Here is a 23,437-nt window from a genome sequence, read left to right on the forward strand (position 1 = left end):
TTTTTCTAAAACATACCTCAACATTTTCACCGAAATGTGTGTGTATATTCATAATTTGAATCACTATGGAGTCACTATTTGAAGTCTTGAGTCTTGTGCCTTCTCTGTATTGCTGACATATTGTACATGATCTTCCTCTTTGAATTAAGGTAAGCTGATAGGCCGTCTTTTTAAAATGATATCTCTTTATAAAACACCAGAGGTCACCAACCTTGATACCATGAAAACCACTCCAAAACATTATCTATGGAGAGCTGCTGTGCTTGTTCTGAGGCATGCTCTGACCCTGCACATTGAGCTACCAAAGACACCAGATAGATTTGAATCAGTACCACTGACAGTGTCAATAAAATGGATCATTGTCAGTTTCACAAAAAGTATTGCGGCCAGTTCAGTTGCATTACTGTTGAGCGCATGTATGACAGTTTTCTCAGTTTTAGACCGAGCACATTCTCTGTTACAGTGCTTACCATTTGGCTTGAAGGGTAGTGTCAATGTTTGACACCACGCTTTAACATGAGCACTGATAGTCTGAAGCTGGCTTCTGTTTGCAGCAGCAGGTTTATTTCAGGTCAGGGCGTACCCTCCTCTGACTCTGTCAGCTTGTACTGACCAGTTTTTGTCTTATAATGGATTCTGAAGTAAATCCTGTTGAAACATGTGAAGCCTTCCAGTAGCAGTATAATAGTAATACAGTTGATTTGATACAAAATGCAGCATAGCCCACAGCTCCTTCTGCCATAATGCTGTACTGTCTCCACATTACATGCTGATGACCTCCATTGTACAGTATAAGAGTACTGGCAGACTCGCATATTATCAGGGTAGTTGTGGCAAAAATGTGTTGATGATTATTATTTGTTAGAGTAATGCAACAGGCTCTACAAAAAGGCTCTGTAAATGCAACTTGACTGGTTGGTGGATACATATGACCAAGAGCGATTTTATTTTTTCTGCATTTATTATTCTGTTCGTGGGTGGGTCTGAGACTAAGAGAAAGAAATAAGAAGATGACAATTTTGTTGTTTAAACACGAATAACCAATTAATAACATCTAGTGTGTTTTTTCTCACTTAAAAACAAAATTAATGAAAAGTTTGATTGGGGTTGGGCTGTGTTTTTTTTTTAAATGAAATTACAAATCTGCCGAGCTTGTGTTCTATTTGCGAATAAATGCATCTTATTTCTTTTTTTCGAGTGAGTGATGAGCGATTTAAGTGGAGCGAGTGAAATCATCACTCCAAGTTGAACGTGGAGTGATGCTGAGCAGAGTGGCTTTGAGTGGGGGAGTGGAGGGAATGAACAGCTCCACGAGCGCAAATTGTCACCGCTCCGCTCTGCTCACATGCTCTGCCTCTCAGTAGTGTCATGAATAATGTTTATTTACAAATTTGGTGCCTTGTCTTCTGCATCTTCCAGTTACCTCCACATGCCGATTCCTTTTTCTTCATTTTATGTAAATTCAAGGTTAATTTGTGCATTAGATACTCTTAAAATTAGATTCAACTCAATTCAGTTTTCTTTATACTATGCCAAATCACAAGAAATTTGTTTCAGGACACTTTCCATATAGAGCAGATACAGACCGTACGCTATCTACAGAGACTCAACAATTCCCTCATGAGCAAACTCTCGGCGACAGTGGCGAGGAAACACTTCCTTTTAACAGGCAGAAACGTCAAGCAGAACCACAGCTAATGAGTTCTATTGCTGAACAGATGATTAGTGTTGTGTATAATAATTCTAACACCACATTTAATTACATTTTCTCTGCAGTAGCTCCTATTGTGTGTTTTAACTATGGTGCTCTGAGAATCTGGGTCTGTGATAAAGTAATAAAATGCTGTCATGGCTTATACGTACAATATAAAAGTATTAGTTTTGCATATTATCTTAAAAGATAGATCTTGTGATTTATAAACCAATAATGAAAGTACAGTTGTATGATAAGATATGTCTTGTTCCTCTGTGCCACACAGCTCCATTGTTGACCATTTGTAAGATGCTTTAAAAGTTTTACATCTTAGGATGTGAAATGTAGAAAGCAATTGGCTTGGGCCTGAGTGCCACAGACGGGGTAAATTCACACTATATCTACTCTTATTTAATGCATGGCAGAGGCATGGGGACTTCTCAAACTCTGTGTTGTTCCGGTCTCATTTTTCTGAATTCTGTGTTTTAAGATTCAAGCATATTTTTGCAAAGGCACCAGAACACCTGACTCAGCACATACAGCCACAAAGTCGTCAACAACCTTGCATCTGTTGATGTGGTTGCACTTCCGAGAGTTGCTATGAGCTCTTTCTAGCGTGCTTATGATGGCGTCCTCGAAATCATTCTCTCTCTCTCTCTCTCTCTCTCTCTCTCTCTCTCTCTCTCTCTCTCTCTCTCTCTCTCTCTCTCACATTGCGTTTTTGCGATTTTGCTCTTGTCAAATTCCATCATTCCATACGTGTTTCTGCATTGTGGAAATCATAGGGCTGTGCAGTTGGAAATGACTGTGGGAATCTAAAGTGCCAGTCAAAAGCTCTGGGAAAAGCAAGGGACGCTTGAGGTTAGAATGTGTTACCACATATAATGTAGGATGTAGTAGGGGTGCAGCACATGTGGCCCTTAGTAATATAAAATGTGTCACTGCCTTCCCTTGTAGAAGTAGTTGTAACACTTGTAGCATATGCATATGACAGTGGAAGCAAGCCTTTGTGGATTCTCAAGCTGAAGTCCCCTCTGATCATTTTTACCGTCTGATATTTTAGCTGGAGCTTAAGATCAGGATGTGTAAACCACAGGAGCAAGGTGAGTTTTAGGCATTCGTCAGTGCACTTATTCCATTTGTGTTACTGAATTGAAAGATATCCCAGCCAACACAAAGGATGAGGCTCACTGTGGCGGCTGTACTTTATTTTGTTATTTAGCACTAAATTACAGACGGAATTGTTCCCACAATAGCAGAAGAAATTTACTGATGTTCACTTTAGACTGAAACAAATTCTTGTAAGTCACAGCTCTAATTACTGTCGTAATTTAGAGTTTAAAATGCAACAGGGGAACCTTTAAAATCAATTGCTCCTCAGTATTCGTGCTTTAAGATAGAATCCTGTGGAAAAAAGTTGTCATGAGTTGTTCTGCCATATTTGAAGCAGATTGGAGTGACCTGCACAGAGGTATGATAGTCATTAAAGCAGCTCTTGAAGTTGCCCTGATAAGACTAATGAAAAGTGTGTGAGCAAAAGCTAGAGGGAGAGCCAGCTGGGAAAAGGCAAGATAAGAGCAGCCCTTTTTAGAATAATTTGGTTTCACTTTATTGTCTCCAGAGCAGGAACTACTAGTTCTTGTGATGTGTCAAGTAATGTGAAAAGGAAGATTTCACGGAGAGACACCTTAACAGTTAATGGAAAACTGCAGTTGTTGGAGCTGGGTGGCATTTCATATTCAGATGTTTCTTTTGCATCATGTGCAGGGAGTGTACGTTGAGTTCTGGTACCATGAACAATATATAGTTTTTAATTGATGTATGTGACACATAGCTGGCTATTTTAGTTTTTGTTTTTGAGAAGTGGAGCATCTAAATCAGTCTGTTCTTTTTCAGCAGACACACATGGTGACGCACCTGCTTCTATGCCACCACAACTGCCAGATGCAGTCAGATTTGCAGTTTTTTGTATAGTAGTTAGTGTAGATGTGTCATCTTATATAGATTGGAGGTTGACCGAAAGCGGAAGCTCAAGTAGCCTGACATGAATTCTGACGAAAGTCCACACAAATGCTTAATAGGACAAAATAATGACAATTTATATTCAAAAAGTCAAATATCAGCTTCACTGTGACATTATAATGTGCCATTTTTTATCAAACACTACATTGGTGACACCAGTCTTGGGTGTCCACCATGAAGCTGTGGTGATTGCATAGATCTTCTGTTCTGCCGTGTTGAAAGTGTGTGAAGCATCCATGTTTTAGAATGCGTTGCTTCTTGGAGACAATGTCCATATTTGAAGCATTGCGATCCACTGCAAGCTCATTGGTTTTATTGATATTGAGCTTGATTCAGTAAAGCAGTCATAAAGATGACATTGTGTTTGAAAGAATGTCTCTGGTAATCAATCAATCATCAGTCCCCCTCAGTCTAGTGCCATTACAGTGTTCTAAACATTCAGTAGTCTGATTGACCATTTATTCCAGAAACAGGTGAACATTGCTCCTAAGGCCCACTGCTCTGAAATTATCAGTCCACTAAATATACAGCATTGCATCTCCCTGCCTCAATCACTGCAGAAAGTGATTTGCATGAACTTCGTAGGTGCTAGCACAGCCTCCCAGAATAATGTCTTTACCTTCTTGATTTAAGTACACAATCCCATAACAGCCAGGTAGATTACACTGACTTTATTTCACGCCTGTACCCTGAAATATTGACTTGCACGGTCTGCATCTGTAGATTCCTTTATTCTATTTACTTTTGAAGCTTGCCTCAGCGTTTTCCCTTCTATTGTAAGAATGAGAGAGATGGAGGAAGGAGTTCAGAGGAGGGGAGGAGAGGAAGTAAAAAGAAAAAGGAGTGATGGAAGGAGTGGTTCAGCCCCGAACTGCTGACTAGCGGCTTTATAATGTATTGTTCCTCTGTTGCCTGGCTACTACACAGCCAACAATGCACAATGCATAACATGACTATAAAATGGTGTGTCATGTATCAATGTGGTGGACATGAAGGGAGGCTGCGCTGGCTGGCTGTATGGGTCCCACATAGACTGAGCATTCAGGTGGCACTGCAGTTGATTTGCTTTCAAATCCATGTGCCATGGATTCCATGTTGACTCAAAAATGAGATTCCAAAAAGATATTTGATATTGATGTATGATATTTTACAGTAAATTAACTAGATTACATTTAGTAAGATTAAATATTCTTTGTCTTATGCCGGGCATACATTGTGCGATATTTTAACTCGTGTGATTCTGCTCCATCTCAAACTGAACGACTAGAACGCTGAGTTCAAAAGTTCACAGCCCACGAATCTTGTTCTCACACTATACGGCCCGATGCTCTGATGCGACTTGACTGCTCACACTATACGTCCTTATCTACACGTCGGACTCTTGTATGCGGAACAGCAACGTCAAAAAGAAGAAGAAGAAGAAGAGAAACCCGGAAGTGGGAGACGTCCACAAAAATGCCAACGAAAAACAAACGCGCTGCCTTGGCAATTTGTGCCATTCTGTGTGGAGAAACTCAAAAAAAAAGCGAAAACGGCGTGTATGGGCAAGGAATTCGCTGGGCAGACCTGGGCAATACATGTTTCTTCGTCTACTTGTTTTGACCTGACGTCACTTCAGAGATCGCACATGCTCTGTGCGAGAGGTTACGGCAAAGTGGGTCGTGACACTGCTTCTACTGTGCGATATCTTCACGAGGAGCGACCAGGATTTCAAACAAGTTTGATTTTCTTGCGAGCACACAATTTGTGATCGGGAGCTCGTCGTGAGGTGTTAATCTCTCCTCGTTACCCCACGTACACTGTACGAGGCACGACACACGGTTGAGCCAAAATGCGGCCCAATCCAAAAAATAGTCGCACGAGTGGCAAATCGGCTCAAATTGAGCCGATAATCGCACAGTGTATGCCCGGCTTTAAAGGTTCATGCTTGATATTGGAAAAACTAGTTTGACAAAAAATACTTGACTCAAGGATCAGTTACTAGATTTCTCATGACACGCATCATCATATTCAGTTTGTGCTGTCATTTGTTTAGTTGCTCAGTTTCATTCAGTGATGAAGGCCACAAGAAACCTGAAAGTTCTGGAATCAAGTGGAAATTGATTGACTGTTTAGTTCGTGTTTTTTTTTCATTAACTGACTCATTAGCTTCTTAGCATTTTGTCAAGTGTCATGTTTTGTTGTTTTGCTTGACCGACAGTCCAAAACTCAAGGATATTTAAATTGTGCATAAAACAATGAAAAGAAGCAATTCCTCAATAATAAGCACCTTGAGCACCTTTACTTGATAAATGACCTAAACAACAAGCCATCAAATTGCTGAGTCGATTTTTTTTTTTTTTGTTTGTTTGTTTTTTTGTCAGTGAAATAAATGACTCATCAGCTATATAGTGTTTGAAGCGCACTGGCCCGTCACCATCTGAACTATGTGGAACATTAAAATGCTGCTTACACGTGAAGAGGCTATATTATGCATTTTGGGTTTTCTCTTTCCTTTAGTCTGTCAGCTTTTTTGTAACCATTCAAAGCTCATTACAAGCTATCAACCACTTGAACCAGTTCAACTCATTCACACACGCTTACACACTGATGGCACAGCATTGGGGGAAGGTTGGGGTTCAGTATCTTGGCCAAAGATATTTCGACATGTACTCATTATGGTTTTCAGGATGTTCATCCATGTGTCTGTCCATCCCATTCTCATGAACACAATATCTCAGGAATGCCTTGACAGAATTTCTTTCCATTTGGCACACGCAAGCATGAACGGCTTAGGTTTCCATGGTCAAAGGTCACTGTTGCCACACAAAAAGGCTTTTGGCCCTAACTCAAGAATTCATACTCTAATTATGACAAAATTTTGCACAAATGTCAAATAAGATACAATGATGATGTGATGACATTTTGTATCCAAAAGGTCAGGTCAACATCACTCTGACATCATCTGCAAAAACACTTTCCCGCCCATTATTCAGCACCAGCACTGGGAACAGAGATTTGTTCGGATGCTGAATTGTTGACACTCACTTTGGGTGTCCTCCTTCAGACTGTGCTGATTGTAAAGATCTCCTGTGCTGCCAGGTTGAAGATGTGTATGAAGCATCCATGTTTTACACTTTGTAGCTTCTTTATAAAACATCCATATTTGGCGCTTTGTAGTTCAAGCTCATTGGTTCTGCTGATATTTTGCTTCTTGTGATTGTTGTTGCACCATGTGATGAAGCTCTCTGTCAGTCCTCTGTCCTCCTCTGGAAAAACAGTCTCAAAGTGAAGACAGCATGTTTCTACCTGGACATCATTCACTGTCAGTGAGTCATACAGTCAATATAGTGATGACTTCCACTTTACCAAAAAATGCACTCAATCTCTTCTATTTAATTCCTTCAAAGTTTTCAAACATATTTTATGAGCATGGGTGTAAACGGGTCAGCAGAGCTAAAACAGCATTTCAGTCAGAGAGAGCAGTATGAGGAAAATAAGGTGTTTTTTAAACATTAAAGCATGTAAACGTATTCTGGTAGACACCTAAAATAACGTACGAACGCGAGTATGAACATAATATGGCCTCTATAAGCACATCAATAATTGCCATCAGTCCATGTTTTCAAACTCTGAACTGTATGTCTGAGCCATACCACCCACACTTGGTCCAGCATTGTGAAAGAGCATTGTTTTTTATAAAAGAAAGCGAGTTATGGATAGTAAACATGTTGAATTTTGGCACAGATGTATTTGTAGCAAAAATATCAACACAGCCCAGTAAAATGCCAGTGTGTTTAAGGGCTGTAAGGTGTTCATGGACACTGGTAAAACTATGTCAGCTGATACAACTTTAGCCTGAAGTAATATTTGGTCTTGCTGTAGAAAATGCCTGTTAACTTCAGGATTCTAAACCAAGTGAACAGAGAGCCGTTTGCTGAAATGTTTGGAATTCTCTGGCTTACACTTGAAGAATGAACAAGTGGCCCACTTTCCCATTTTCACCAATACCACTTTTTTCGCACTAGTCTATTTCACAGCCTTTGAACATGAAGGGGAGATAGTAGCTGGCAAAAGGCTCAGTCTGGCATGTTGTAAGCTTTAGCCTCTAGAATGCTCGATTCAAAATAGAATTAGGCATGTTTTCAAAGGCTGCTGTTTGCAAATACCAGGTCAGTCGCTCGTGGGTGGAGGTCTGACCTGCCACGGCAAAAGATGGAGATTGCAAGTTAGACAATGATGCAAGAAATCCCAACGGCCAAGTCCAAATTCGGTTCAGTTTAATTCCGGGATAAAAATCTGTGAAGGCCGCTTTAGTTTGTTTCTTCTTTTGACATCTTCAGCCTCTCCTACCGATTTGAAAGTGTACAGTGCCAAAGGTCCTGACCTGTATGCCCAGACCTACAAAACTCTTTGCTGTTTCTTCAGGGTTAATTGCAATTGGCCTTATTAATAAACACTTTACTTGACCACAGTAACTTGGTGTTGATCAAATGTGTCAGGCTCAGTCAATCACATGACCTGAATGTTGCATTTTGCGGCTCTTGATCAGCATTGACCTGATCTGTTTCTAACAGCTGCCCTGTACTCTCTTAAAACACTGCAACTTTTATCCTAAGTGACTTACAATAAGTGCATTCAAACAGGAGGTATGACTCTGTGAGAATCATGCTTGAATTGTTTTCATGTGTCACAGTTCAGTCTGAACAGATGAGTTTTCAGTCTGATATGGAAGATGAGTTTCTGTTGTCCTGATGTCAATGGAGAGCTCTTCTACCATGGTGAAGCCAGGACAGCAAACAGTGGAGATTTTGTTGAGTTGTAGCAAACTAATTAGATACTATGTGCTTGAGCAAACCGTTCACATCGGCACAGCGGTATAGGTGCAGTGGATCTTTTCTTGCATCCAGAATGTAATAGCTGTGTAAAGTGGACATTAGGTGTGACAGTTTCACATTAACAACAGATGCACAGATTCGATCAGCCAGTCAAGTTAAATGGGTTCTTCACTTCACAGCCTGGTGTTTAGAAGCTTCGCCTGAGAGTGGAGGCATAAGAAGAGCTAGGATGAACTACACTGGTGAATTAAACATCCAGAATAGGAGCACAGGCTAATGACAAGACAACAGTTCAAATTCCATGCACACACACACACACACACACACACACACAGTGACAAGCACTCTGCCTTTACACCTCACTGACCTGTTGATAGCCAGAAACTCATGCTGTGTAACACACACACACACACACACACACACACACACACACACACACACACTCTTCTTATTAAAATAGGCCAGAGCAGCCTTGGGAACAATGAGGCAGGCTATTGGTCCATGTTGTGTTGTTTAGTCTGTCTGGCGTCTTTCAAAGCAGCATCTCAGATTAGTCGACCACATTCTGTCTGACCATATTGCAAGAGCCTGGCCTTGTGCCTGTCATATCAGACACACTGTGTGTGTGTGTGTGTGTGTGTGTGTGTGTGTGTGTGTGTGTGTGTGTGTGTGTGTGTGTGTGTGTGTGTGTGTGTGTGTGTGTGTGTGTGTGTGTGTGTGTGTGTGTGTGTGTGTGTGTGTGTGTGTGTGTGTGTGTGTGTGTGTGTGTGTGTGTGTGTGTCCAGTGCCCAATTTAACACTTAAGTGTCCTTATTACAAGATAGTCCTATGTCTTCAAGTTTCAAATCTTGTAGATTTATAAGACTTACTTAGACGCTCAGTATCCTCATCCTCATCCTGGATGTTCTATCATGCAACGCACATTTTTCTCCCAGATGATCCTCATTTCCCACAATGTGATGATACACGATTGCATGTTTAACAGGACTGTATATAACTTGTTTTGCACATAGCACTGTTGCAAAAGAAGCTGAAGAAGGCCACAGAATTTTAGCGTGAGTGTAAAACATCTGTTATCATCTCTAAAAACAAGTTGTGCAATTCATCACTTGAACAGGCATGTGACTGATGAACATTAGTGTTGAACACAGGGTCATTTTCTGTATTTGGCCAGAATGGTAATGATTTTTTAATGATAATGGTAAATTGCAGGGACATAACACTTCTTACGATCCAAAACATCCATATATTACACTTCAAATGAATATTACTGTGTTTTTTTGTTGCTAGGGATTTACACAAACAGTAACTTATTCTTATTTTAAGCTTACATGACTTTCCTGATACTAAGCTACGCTAAAAACATTTTTATTAAAGTTGTATATCACTGAAAAGGATGTTTATCAGTCATCATCAGTCTTTTAAAGCATTGACTGTATTTGAGATCAGAATTAAATTTATACTGAGTCATTTATTTGGACTATAATATTAGTAGCGATGCACCAGCGATTCACCTCACTCACAGATAAGCTCACAAGCCCACATTCGATTGCATCCGATATCTCTGGAACGCCTTAAGGGAATTTCTTAAAATTTGACACAACAGATCACTTCAACAGAAGGATGAACTGATCAGTTTTTGGTAGGTGAGGAACAGAGGTGTCAGAATGCATTATGGAGTCATGGCTGTATAACCCAACACTCCCACAGCACAGACCCTGCCACCATCACCGCTGGTTTTTGGAGGAGGAGACCTGGTAGCACCTGTGCTGGCAGGTGGCCTACCTACATTGTATTTTTGCATTTTCATATGGACAGGCTTTTTTTTTTTAACACTGCTTGTGTGGACTTATTTATTTATTTAGTTTAGTTTAGTTTGAACAAAGGAGGAAAAGACCATGTTTTAAAAAAATATCCGTGTAGGTTTGGACCAGGCTTTAATAAAAAGGAGGAGACTGCACCCTCGGGGGACAGGGGACATTATCATTTGAATTATTGTTCAGTTGCTTCATAAAAGCATTCAGTTGGACTGTGGCTGGGCTTTGAAATTTGAAGTCTCTGCAGGTGACTGCCTTTTAATAGAAAAATCCTGAAAACTCTGCAGCTGCACTTCTGTCAACTTAATGATAGAAGAGAAACAGAAGAGGAGAGGAAGCAGGAATAATTGGTTCAAACATTGGAAGTAATGCACATGTTTTTTTGTTTTTTTTCATTATCACTGACTGCTCTGTGTTGTTGACTCAAACTGACAGCCACTGTCTGCATCTAGAGACCTGCCAGTCTGGTTCAGGTTTTCTTTACACACTGATTCATGGTCTGCTGGAAGAGCCCTAATCAGGTCCAGCCTTTATCAGTCATCACTGCAATGGGCGTGTTCCATCCTGTCTGTGTTGTGTGAAGCTTTTTGTTGTGCATCTTTCCCAGAGATCAGACATGGAATATCTAACAGCGGCTTCCTCAAGCCACTGATGTGATGAGTCATTCAGACATATGTGACTTTTAGTCGTTGTTCCTTAAAGCTTTCTGACTTTTCCTCTAACACCACCATGAGGCTGGCATTTATGGGTTAAGATGAAATGTCTCTATTACTATTGGATGAATTGCAGTGAAATATGTCACAAACATTCATGTTACTCTGAAGATGAATTGTAATCATTTTGGTGTCATCATTGCGTAAGAATCATTGTTTTGTAATATTTTTGGGAAATAGCTATTACCAAAATTAATGACATTCCCATCAGCAGTTACACCCACTTAGCAATGTCACTGTGTTCATGTTAGCATACTGATGATAGCATACTGTTAGCATACTGATGATAGCATTTAGCTCAAAGCACAAAGGATGTACCTGGTACAAGTCCTCCGGGTAGATGACTTTCTAATATTACCTGCCGATCATTGAGAGGTCATCATGGTAACTTCTAGACTTTCTTGTAAACTCCTGTCTCACAGTAATATAAAGCACTGTACAGTGTTTTGGCATCTGATAAGCCTTCAAGCTCATGGATGTAATGCTCATACTGAACTTTCTGCATCATATTTCATCTTCTCACAAGTCCCTGAAACAACACAGCCCCACCCACACAGGGTTTGCTTTTGTGCTTGTTTTTTGTCAGAGGGCCCAGCAACAATTTAAAAGATCATTCATAAAACTGTAATCTACAAGGATTATGACCTTCCAAAGCTGCTTCAACATATAGACTGTGTCAGTGAGTATAACCGTTATGTTCCAGACAGACAGCAGGGCATCGAACCAACAATTCCTGTTAGAAGGTTAGGGGAATATGTGGGGAATTTTGAGTAGTTGAGATGGTGCGTGCGTGTGTACGTGTGTGTATGTGGGGCAGGCTTGTCTGACTTATCTGTTCTGAGGTTGAGTCAGAGGAGACCTGTGTCAGCTGGCTTTTATTTAGCCGTCTAGTGTCGTCCACTGATCTGTTGTGTATGTTTTTCCTTCTTCCTGAAACACCACCACCTGCATTCCACACAAACACACACGCACACGTGCACACACACACACACACACACACACACACACACACACACACACACACACACACACACACACACACACACACACACACACACACACACACACACTCTTTTGCTGTTGTAATTATTTGTGCCTCCTTGACTTTGTCTGGAATTCACCTCCAGACAATTCCATGAATTCCACTGGTAAGAAGGCCTGCTGTTACATTAAAACTTGGGCAATGTTATAACATTCTCAGACCGCTCATGTATCTCTATGTAATAATGTAATGGACACTTTTACTGGCATTTACTGACTAATTTATGGTGTGTAAATCCTTACACTACCACTGTGAAGATGTTGCATCATAGGGCAGCTTTCCACTGGTGTACCTTTCATACTGTTAATACCATCTGTTTGTGTGTGTAGATGTCAGACACTCTCAGTGCCTTAACTCCACGCTGTGTGTCTGCCCTGTTAATTATTCAGACGTCTTGTCTTAGGAGGCGTGTGTTGCTTTAACCTGGTCAGCCATGCGTGATGTGTTTCTGAGCTGCATAATGATACCGGGCTCTCAGCTCTCTCCTCTGTGTTGGGGGTAAGGACACTGTGGAGAGAGGGTGACCTTCAGGAACAAACAATTTGTGGAATATCTGAAAGTTAAATCATCCATTCAAACAAAATGTGACACGACGGTCGCCAACCTAGATCGTCCTGCCTCAAACTCAGAGTTAACACCCCCCCCCCCCCCCCCCCCCCACACACACACACACACACAAAAACAGAATGATATCACAGTTGTACAAAACGCTGCCCACACCATCAATAAAATGACAACAAGACCTATCCATCACTCCTAATGCTGACTGCTGGAACCAAGTTCAGCAAAATATCTCCCTTATGACAACCAAGTTCACTTCACTGGGCAGAAAAAATGTTTTCATCAGAACTCTGTCCAAATTGAACAGAGTTCTCTTGCTCTATTCACACCACCCAGCACTGCACACCTTTGGAAAAGAAATCAGACACTGTTTGTCTCCCTGGGCTGCCACATCCCATCATGCCCCTCGCTCTGCTTACTGGGAGACCACAATCAACCTGAACAATGCAAACAGTAGATTACCACTCGCAAATATTACCTTCTTGACTTTTTTTTTAAACTTATCTCCCATCCTGCAATCTCCCCTCTTTCTTTCATCCATCCATCACACAGAGTGAGTGTTCAGAAGACACACACAGACAAACATGCATACACCAACATCAAGCCAGCACAACAGCTATGAGGACCCTGTTCTGTTATTACCTGTGGAAACAGTCTGTATTTTACTGTTGTCTTTCTCATGCTGTTTTGTCTTTTGTCCTGCAGTAAAAATAAAAAAAGAGAGAGAGTGACCTCATTTATTCCTAGCACTCCGTAGCATTGTTACTAATGGTTTGAAGCCTGAGATTGCTGAGCAGACTTCCTTACATTAAGCACATTCCTGACTCTGCTAGTATCTGGCCTGCTATTTCCAAGTGTTGAAAGGTGATTAAAGAAGGCCTCACCTGTGGCTCCAGTCATGGTAACAACAGTCATGGTAACAACACGTGCTTTACATTCTCTAAATGTCTCTGAATGAGTTTTGTAACACTTCAATCTACATTTTTACTCCCTGAAGGATGATTTTGTCTAGCTGACTGTTAGTAGCATCATTAAACTGTTGGATGCTCAAGTTTAGTGGATAGCTATCATCAGCAATGCAGAAGAGGAAATTGTATTGAGCTGAGATAATGTGGGATAGGAGTATGAATGTTATGTTATAAAGTGTCAGAATGACAGCTGGCTTCAAGGCTGTTGTTAAACATTTGACAGGTTGTCAATGTGTGGTTGGAAGGGAAAATGTTACCGTGACTGAAATGAAAATATAAAACGTAGCTCACAATAGCCACAGTGTTTGTTGTTTGGCTACCCACAGTGTGACATTTCCATTTCTACTGGAATAAAATTCCTGAATGAAACTGTAAATGTGAGCTAAGCAGACATAAGCTTTTACGTCCAGTAAAGCGGCCCCTGTTCACCTGGGACAGTTTGATGTCTGCAAAGACCAGGATACTGCAGCATTAAGCTTTAATGGTGCACAGATATATCAAACATTGTTATGATATGCATGCTCAGCAGTTAACTCTGTGTTAATCCAGCAAGGTAACTAAGAAATAGGAAGCCTAAGTGATCAGGCTGATATTATTTTTCTGTACTGCTCTTAGGATTTCACTGATAGCACAAAGTGTAACACTTGACTAAATGTAGCTATTTAAGAAAAGTCTAGCCAAAAAATTGGACAGGACTTTGGCTGTCTGTTGCTACGAGCAAGTAGATTAATATTAATAATTCATATTAAGGCCTGAGAGAATTCTATGGAAAGGATCACTGAAGGGACTGATCCTCACTTCCAAATAAAAATCAGATTCTTATGAAGTTTCTGATGTCAGCCGTGTGTGTGTGTGTGTGTGTGTGTGTGTGTGTGTGTGTGTGTGTGTGTGTGTGTGTGTGTGTGTGTGTGTGTGTGTGTGTGTGTGTGTGTGTGTGTGTGTGTGTGTGTGTGTGTGTGTGTGTGTTTTCATGTGTCTCCGTCTGTCTCTCCTGCCAGTAAGAAAGCAAACTTCTGGAGAAAACTGAGTCACTCAGTGTGTGTGTTAAAGTGTGACTGGAAAGATGTGGCTTCTCGTACTCTCTGAGGCAGATTTCCCACCCTGATACCCACACAAATTCAGACATACACACAAACACACAATACATGACCTGACACACACTCAAGTCGGAAGCAGTGAACTGTGGAGTTAAGAAGCCTGCATGTTGGAATTCAGACATTTGCATAAAACCAATTAAGCCTCAGTTATAACGCTTTAACGCCTCTTCCCTTCTTCCTCCAGCCCTCCAGTGTTACTGTGACCGCTGCAGTGCCAACTCCAGCTGCACGACTGATGGTGTCTGTTTCGTCGCCATCCGCAAGTCAGGCAGCCGGCTGACCACAGAACAGCGCCAGTGTGTACACGAAAACGAACTGATCCCACGAGACCGGCCCTTCATCTGTGCCCCGTCTGTCAAACATGACACCGGCATTTACCCGATGTGCTGTACCACGGACTACTGCAACAAAGAGCCTAACCTTGAAATCTTCCCAGGTAAGAACACACACACACACACACACACACACACACACACACACACACACACACACACACACACTTGTTTTAATGTACTTGTGAGGGCTTCACTCTGTCTGACTTCTCCCAAAGAACTTGGATTGTACACAAACGTCATTAACAAGTGGCATTAGGAGAATGAAAGACCAAAGCAATAGAGTGGGAGTGACTAACCATGCACTACGAACAACGCTTCCCTTTCTTCTGCGCATTTGAGAAGCGTTACACACACCGCTGGACGTTCATACTTCTGGTGCAGTCTGAAGATGTCAGGTAGTGGACACAGTAGAGTCTGACATTACTTACAGTGTGGGATTGTTTTTTCAAGAAGCGACTTGCAGGTATTTTTGTAGCTACGCTGGACAACATGGCTAGCAGGAAATGAGTGGGTCACACACATACAGACACATATGTTTTGTCAAATTTGACGAATTCTCTGCTGTTGATCTGTATGGTCGGTATGTGTGGAGCAAACTCTATAGACCAATAATATTTTGTGAGATTACTGCTTTAAACACCTTACTGTTGAACAAACTACAGGCAAAAATACAAATGAATAGTCAACCCCTTTCCTTTCAGCACCTTTTGCACCACCAACATTGATCACTTGAAGTTTGATAAAGGTACTATGTGTTGCAGGGAGTTTATACTAGAGCACATCTTATTCTGGCTTCTTTTCACCTGTTTCCCAAGCGTAGCTGTCAAGGACACCAAAATAGGTTCTTAAAAATAAGAAGAATGGACTGATCATGGCCATCTGTCTTTAAGTGAGCGCCTGGTTGTGACAAAAATGAGATGATGTGATGAACATTTACACAGTTACACAGATATCTACTTTGAGGGCTAGGTACTGTATAATAGCTCATTATTGGCAATGTTTACGTAGCGTGTACTAGCCAGTTTAAAGTCACTCAATAGCCATCTGTGTCCAGCTTTTTGGTCAGTGTTGATTGTATGAAATGAAGTTTGACAAATTTCCATCCATCCTCTCCAGCACCAATATCTGTTGACCCATCCCCAACCAGAAAACGTAATGAAATCACTAAATACACTCTCCAAGGCAGCATTGTGTTCCTTAATTAAGGATGGCTGGTGTGTTGACTGTTAAAATGTGATTAAGAAGGTTGTTCATCAGAGAGTAAGACGTTTAGTTAATCCAAGTTAGGTCAGTTTAGAGAAACGGGAGTTCACTAGCTGGGTGGTTGATGCTTTGATGGAGATTGAGCATCCTGAAAAGAGATTACCAGGATGTCAGACACCTCCACATGGTCATTTTTATAATCAGAGGTGCACATAGCTGTTATTCAGGTACACATGTGCGACAAAATCAAAAATGCGCCTTTGCGTACAAGGCAGCATCTGAATTAGGTCTGGGTTACAGCAGGGACAATGTTGTGACTGGGATCACTTTGGATGGACTCTGTGAATAATTAGCGCTGTGAAGATGTTACAATCCTGCAGACGGTGGTGATGCAACACTAAAGGGTGCCAGCCACCACAAATGTCAGCAGAAGAAGACTGCAGCAACTGTCATTGGTCATCAATACACCCAATGAAGTAACATATTGTGAGAGAAGCCCACAAAATACAGACATTAGTGCCTACTTTGACATCATACTAGACCTGAGCAGATTTTTCTGCTCCAAGTAAGAAGTAGCTCCAATATGTGTTGTGACTTGAAGGTAACGCTGAGTGCATCGAAATCTGGAGCAAGATGTATCATTCATGTTCACATCTAGAAGTCAAAACAGGTCTGATTTATACTGAAAGAATTTCAATCGTCCATTATTTGATGAACACAGAAAGAGTAAGGACCACACAAATTTGGCACAGGCTATTGTTAATGTAATTGCTGTATTGATTTTTTTTAACTAGCATTTCATGAGCCAAAATCACATGTCCTTGGTTTCATATGCTGAGGATTTTGCATCAGTGATCAGTGAATCAAGAGCAGTCATCTGTACATCTGTATCTTTTTTTTGGATCTCTTTGATGGCTCAGAGGACATCACAAAAAACACCTTACAACTTGACAAAGACTGTGACAGAATGGATGCATTTAAAGCAAACAGGAAAATGCTTAGCAGCATTGATTGTGTTTATTAAGACCATGCTTTGTATGGAGTTAAATGACAAAAATGGGCATTAGTATTGCATGCATGTCTCTCCTGGCTGATGGTCTGGACTGGACTGCACACACTGTTTCATCACTGTGTTGGTCTTAAGCTAAGAAAGTGCCTGACCAGGACTGGATTTTGGAGGCCACCTTATTGATAGCAATATTAGAGATTAGTGCTAGGTATTGTTCAAAAATTTTCGATACCAGTATTGATACCATGACTACGTTGATACTGATTCCTGAGCAGTACTTTTTTCAATCAGTTCAATACCAATTTTATAAAATCCGTTTAAACAAAAATTAAATGACATTATGCATCACAGTACAATTAGTCCTTGTTCAGACTCTCAACGCACATTCATTTGTTGCCATATCCACATTGTATCCAGAGTCTGGACAGCAAACAACCTCATGGAATGCATTTTTTGTAAATCGGATTGTAACCACATTTTGAGGTTGTTTGAAATGTCATTCCAGTTGGATCTCTACAGATGCATCTCGATCCAGACACTCTGACCTCTCAAATTGGATTTCAATGTGTCTTTTTAATCACTCTGTATCAAATCCAGACTGATGGAAGTGCATTCAAGTGGCTGAGCATAGTCCATGCTGCAGTTTGACAGTGCAAGTTGATGGATCTAGTTTGTGGGTGCATTCTTCCAGTAGTGAAAAAAGCTCTTGAAACGTGCTAAATTGGATGAGTTGCAAGGACAAATGCGCTTGGATAAAGTTAACACACTTTGGCAGGGTTTGGATGCCCAACAAGCAGCTTTCACAAGACCACATTCTGACAGAGACAGTGTTCTGCAGACAAGCTTTGCTGTGAGCGAGCTAAGAAGCTGAAACCTCATTCAGAAGGAGGATTTGTGAAGGAGAGCCTTGTTGCTGTTGTGATGCTGCACCGGACATTGAAATGATCAATTGTTCTTAAGTGTCTGTTTGTCTCAAAGAATTTGTAAAAATAAAGAGAAAAGGGATAGCAAGTGTCTGTGTGATTTGGCCTTCCTGGTGGACATTGCCAAGTACCTCTCAGAGCTGAACCTCAAGCCCCAAGGTCTCAGTGAGCTTCTCAGCTCTCTGCTTTCAAATTTGAAATTACAGCTCTAACAAGTGCAACTTGAAAAGGGCAACACTGCATTTTCCTACTCTGCAATAACGTGACCTCCCATGACATGTGAATATGCTGCAGAGTGTGAAAACTCCTTCAGGCGTTTGGCGAGAGGTTTCAGGACATGAAAAGTGAACAAAAGGAACTTTTGCTGCGCTGTGTAATGTTGAACCAGCTGATGTGTCTGACAACCTACAACATGAAATCAATGAGCTGCAAAGCAACAACAAGCTCAAAGCCAGGTACAACAACCTCCCTCTGCTCAAGTTCTATGAACTGAATGTTCATCCTGATGACTTTCCATGCACTGAAGTTTAAGTTTCTGTTTGGGACAATCTGCTACTGTGAGCAGTTTTTATTTTTTTCTTCAAAACTAGCTCTGAGAAAGAGCTCAAGACAGTGGGGGTGGAAAATTAAAATTAATCACATACATGTTTCAGACAAAATTCAAATCACTTCAATATCAATTAGAATTAGAAAGCCTTTATTAGTCCCCCGGAGGGGAAATTTCATTTCAGTTACATCCCGTCCAAGAAACATGAAAAAAACAATGACACATAACATGGGGAGTACAGGAACAGGAGAACTGTGGGTCTGCACAATCCAGCGATCAGCGCCACCCGCAAAGGAGAAACTGCCCATACCGCCGCTGCCAACAACAGCAGATACAGCTAAGACAATAAATAACCATAAAGCTAATATGGTGATTGTTACAATAACACTCCGCAGCATGTGCGGTATGTTAGCGACTGTGATGTAGCGGCTGGGCAGAGTTAGCTTGTTTCCGATGCTAAAGCTAACGTTGCTGGTTGTCACGGCAGCTGCGCAGATGCCGCAGTGAGGAGGGGTTTGGAGGCTGGGCATGAGTGAAGCGGAGAGGGAAGGGGAGTGATGTGGAACTTGTGTTAGTTCAAATTTTCAGTCTGCTCTCTTCTCGATCTTACCTACTGCAGCTTTAAAGGCAAGAAAACACCCAGGACACAAATAGACTAAGACAGTGGATGATTCATGGTTTCTGGTTCACCTGTCTGTTCTGTCTTCAGGTGTCTTTCATATATGTTAACTGGATGGATGAAGACATTATAGTTACAGTGTGTGTGTGTGTGTGTGTGTGTGTGTGTGTGTGTGTGTGTGTGTGTGTGTGTGTCATGTGTTTGCTACAGGCCAAATTTCCCATCAGCCTAGCAGATTGAATGTTCTACCGCACCACTTGGCCAGTTAGTGTCCTTGCTCGTGGCTAGCACTTTAGCCCTACCGCTTGCCACCCATCAGTATGCTCAAAGTTGACCTTTCCAACAACCTGCGTCCTCACATGTTGATAACTTTTTCGCTCACGTGTTGATCTCAGAGCCAGATACAACTCTCTACTCTCACAGGTCACATATAACGTTAGGTCTGTCATAGTTTCTAATCTACTCTGCCTGTCTGTCTCCTTTCTGTCCTGCAGTCCCCACGGTAAAGACTCCTCCTCTCGGCCCTGTTGCTCTCGCAGCGGTGATCGCCTGCCCGGTGTGTGTGCTCTGCCTGCTGCTGGTATTGGCATTCTATGTTTGCCACAGCCACAGGGGTCTGGGTGCTGGGGGTGCCGGGGCCCATCATCACCACCACCATAGGGTGCCCAACGAAGAGGACCCCTCCATGGACCACCCTTTCATCACTGTTGGAACAACGCTGAAGGACCTCATCTACGACATGACCACCTCAGGCTCTGGATCAGGTACGATGCTGTGCCCTGGGGTCCTTTTTTACATTGAAGGTTTTACTTGTGTGAGTCTTACAAAACAATTCTGCAGTGTTTCTACTATAGTCATGATACAGAGTTTATGTTTACACCAGTTAGGCTTGTATCTTTCCATGTTGCAAATTGACATTGATGAATAGTTTTTTGTCAGAGTTGATGAGTTTGTGTGAGTATGTAACCAGATTTTAAAGCACACACCGTCCTCTTCCTGTTTGTGTGTGCATACATGTACAGACCCTGCAGCTGCACTCATCTTAAAGTAGAAGTCTAATAATGACAGGATGGCCCAGATTCAGGCTCCATAACTGTATAATCGTTCTCATGCACACACAGGCACGCATGCACGCACACTGCAATGGCAAAAGCTGTTCTTGATGCTAGCTATAAATTAGCACCTCTCTGTGGAGACTGACACTTCCACCACGCTGCCAAGGAAAGGCTTGGATTCAGTTTTCTAGCTATTTACACCATATTGAGCAATATGCAATTGTGTGTGTCACTGATACTGTGTTTGTGTTTGTGTTGTGTGTGTCGGCAGAAATGTGTGGGCTGTTTTAATCACTTTGCTGAGTCAGAATATGTGTGTGGTGCCTGTGGAAATTGGAGGAGGATTTTCACTCCACTATAATTTTCTGTTTCCTCATCAGCAGTTTGTCAAACTAGTGAGCTGACAGTTCAAGTAGTTACAGCATCTCACGTGTTTACTTGTCAGAAATGTAACTGGCCAAATGCATTCGCAAGAGAACTCTGCTGGACTTTAAACAAACTTGTACAGTGGCTTTGGTTCAGAATGTGATTTTGTTTGAGTTATTGAGCAGAAGATAAAAACTTTGTTATGTCCACTAAAGTAGTAAATATCCTGAGGAAATGCACCACTCAGGAAAGTGTGAGGTAAAGCACCGGTACATTGGTAGAAAGAGTGGAGCATCTTCCCACCAGAACATCTGTGCTTTAATTCAAGCAACGGCAGAAATATGATTATGCATTAGGACCACTGTTGATACAAGGGAAGGGGGAGATTTTGAAAACTGTCATAACAAAGTCAGAGTGTTATGAGGAAAAATCCATAACGCTAATAATCTGATATTAAACGGTGACATGATGTTGTGAATTACATTATATTATTTTCTGGTCCTCATGTTCATTCTCACAGTAGTTTTTTGCCTTTTTCCTGAGAAAAATATTGTCACCCTGTAGACAAAATTTGACAAAAATCTGTCCCAGCAGTACAAGGAAGCATTACATTGCCCAATGTATTAATTAGGCTTTGATGAGGCTGAAACACTTGTCGTGATAGAGGGAGTGACGTTGCTCTTTAGGTATTGAGAATGCACTTGTTATATTCCCAGATAACGTTGCAGTGTTGTGGCCATAAAGTCGTCCATTTTGAGAGTTAAGGATGAGGAGCATGTAGAATGAACCGGTGTAGACAGAATGTGCACACAGCGCTCTCCTTCTCTCCTGTGCTGTTAGTGTTATTCATGATGACTCATGGGAAGACACAGGGTCTCACTGCCTTTCATATCTGCTACTCAATATCATTCGATTGGATTTCTAATGATTTTTCATTGCAGGTGTTGATGTTTGGGATTATCAGATCATTTGAACTTCTGTATTCACAGCTCAAACCTTTTCCTTTTAATAGTTGATTCAGAATATTTTGAATATCTTCTCATATTGTTTCAGTTTCCTTCTTGAAATATTCCAACTGCATTCTACGAGTATTATGAGTTTTCAGAGCCCCGCTGATTCAGCATTTCAGGTTTATCCTGAGGTTTTTGGTGCTGAGTCTTCTGCCTCCTATACAACACATTAGAGCTAAATGGTAAATGGACTGCGGTTATATATGGCTTTTCTAGTCAGCCGCTCAAGGCGAACACATGCCGCATTCAGCCATTCACACACACTCACACAGTGAGGCACTGTGACATTTTCCATTCTCCATAGTTCTTCCTCTTATCCCTCTTTCCACCTTCCTTCTTTTAGGTTTTTTCCCTAAACAATCCATTTGCATTGCTGTCAGCTTTATTTCTGTCTGTTCTTCTGCAGGCCTGCCACTGCTGGTCCAGAGGACCATTGCCAGAACCATCATCCTCCAAGAGAGCATCGGAAAGGGGCGTTTTGGGGAGGTGTGGCGGGGTAAATGGCGTGGCGAGGAGGTGGCGGTAAAGATCTTCTCCTCCCGCGAGGAACGCTCCTGGTTCCGCGAGGCAGAGATCTACCAGACTGTGATGCTGAGGCACGAGAACATTTTGGGCTTCATCGCCGCTGACAACAAAGGTGAGAAACCTCCAGAAGAGCCCTGAGAGGCAGGATTAAGATAAGACTGCACATAAACACAAGGGAACAGGGTTGAAGTTAGCATATAGTGTGGAAGATTAGAATATAAATCACACCGGAGCCGGCAGGAAGAAGACAAACAGCACCAAGAAATAAATGAAAGTGTGAAGGAAGCAGAGGCTTGAGTGAGAATTCAATTTTGATAAAGCATATCAAGTCTGAACTCTGTAAGGGAGATCTTCATCAGGCTGAGCTTATTATGTGCAAATGACTGTGGTCTGTTCTAATTACAAGTGAACTTTGAGCTGTCAGAGCAAAAAGCAGCTCTGCAGCTGATAGTGCAGGCGGGTTTACGGTGAATAGACAGGCTGGCTCACAGTGAAGGCCATTACCACACAGTCTAACAGCAGCACACACAGACACACACAGACACACACACACACACACACACACACACACACACACACACACACACACACACACACACACACACACACACACACAGAGGAGCACTGTGGCCCAAGAACAAAGTGATTTTGAGTGTTCATTACAATTTGACTGTAATCCTTGAGCTTTTGCACGTCTAAATCTGCATGTGGTGTTAAGATATGATGTAGTGATGGTGACAGCTTCTCTTTTCTGTCTGAGCAAAGAGTGTTTTTGTCCGAACCTTGAACATCAACTGCTGCTTGTTTTGTTTGTTTGTTTGATTAGTTTTACACCATGAGTCTGTTTTGTGACAGTGCTGAAGTTCAGAATGTGTCTTCTCTGTCTCTTCATATACAAGCATTTGTTTTGAAAACCTGTGGACCTACAGGCAAAAAAATTAAAAATACCGTACAATACAAAGTTTTTTCATATTGCCACATCAATGGCATATCTGAGCTGATGTCATCATTCTGAAAATAACAGTGTGTGCTATGCTAAACTAAGACTTGTAGGGACTCTTGACATGAGAGAGACAATTTATTTCTGGTATAAGCAGAACCAAAACACAAGCACC

At 41.5% G+C, this 23,437-nt stretch overlaps 1 protein-coding gene across 2 annotated transcripts in view; it reads left to right on the plus strand.

The window, feature by feature from the left end:
- tgfbr1b (transforming growth factor, beta receptor 1 b) overlaps positions 1–23,437 on the plus strand; it is a 57,486-nt gene that overhangs the window by 15,744 nt on the left and 18,305 nt on the right. For both annotated transcript variants that reach the window (XM_070985591.1, XM_070985590.1), the window contains exons 2-4: positions 14,915–15,166; positions 19,861–20,130; positions 22,204–22,434. In XM_070985591.1, coding sequence (XP_070841692.1) covers positions 14,915–15,166; positions 19,861–20,130; positions 22,204–22,434 — 753 coding nt within the window. The remainder of the gene's footprint in view (positions 1–14,914; positions 15,167–19,860; positions 20,131–22,203; positions 22,435–23,437) is intronic.

This window comes from Chaetodon trifascialis, chromosome 18, assembly GCF_039877785.1.
Source record: "Chaetodon trifascialis isolate fChaTrf1 chromosome 18, fChaTrf1.hap1, whole genome shotgun sequence".
Classification (NCBI taxonomy): Eukaryota; Metazoa; Chordata; class Actinopteri; order Chaetodontiformes; family Chaetodontidae; genus Chaetodon; species Chaetodon trifascialis.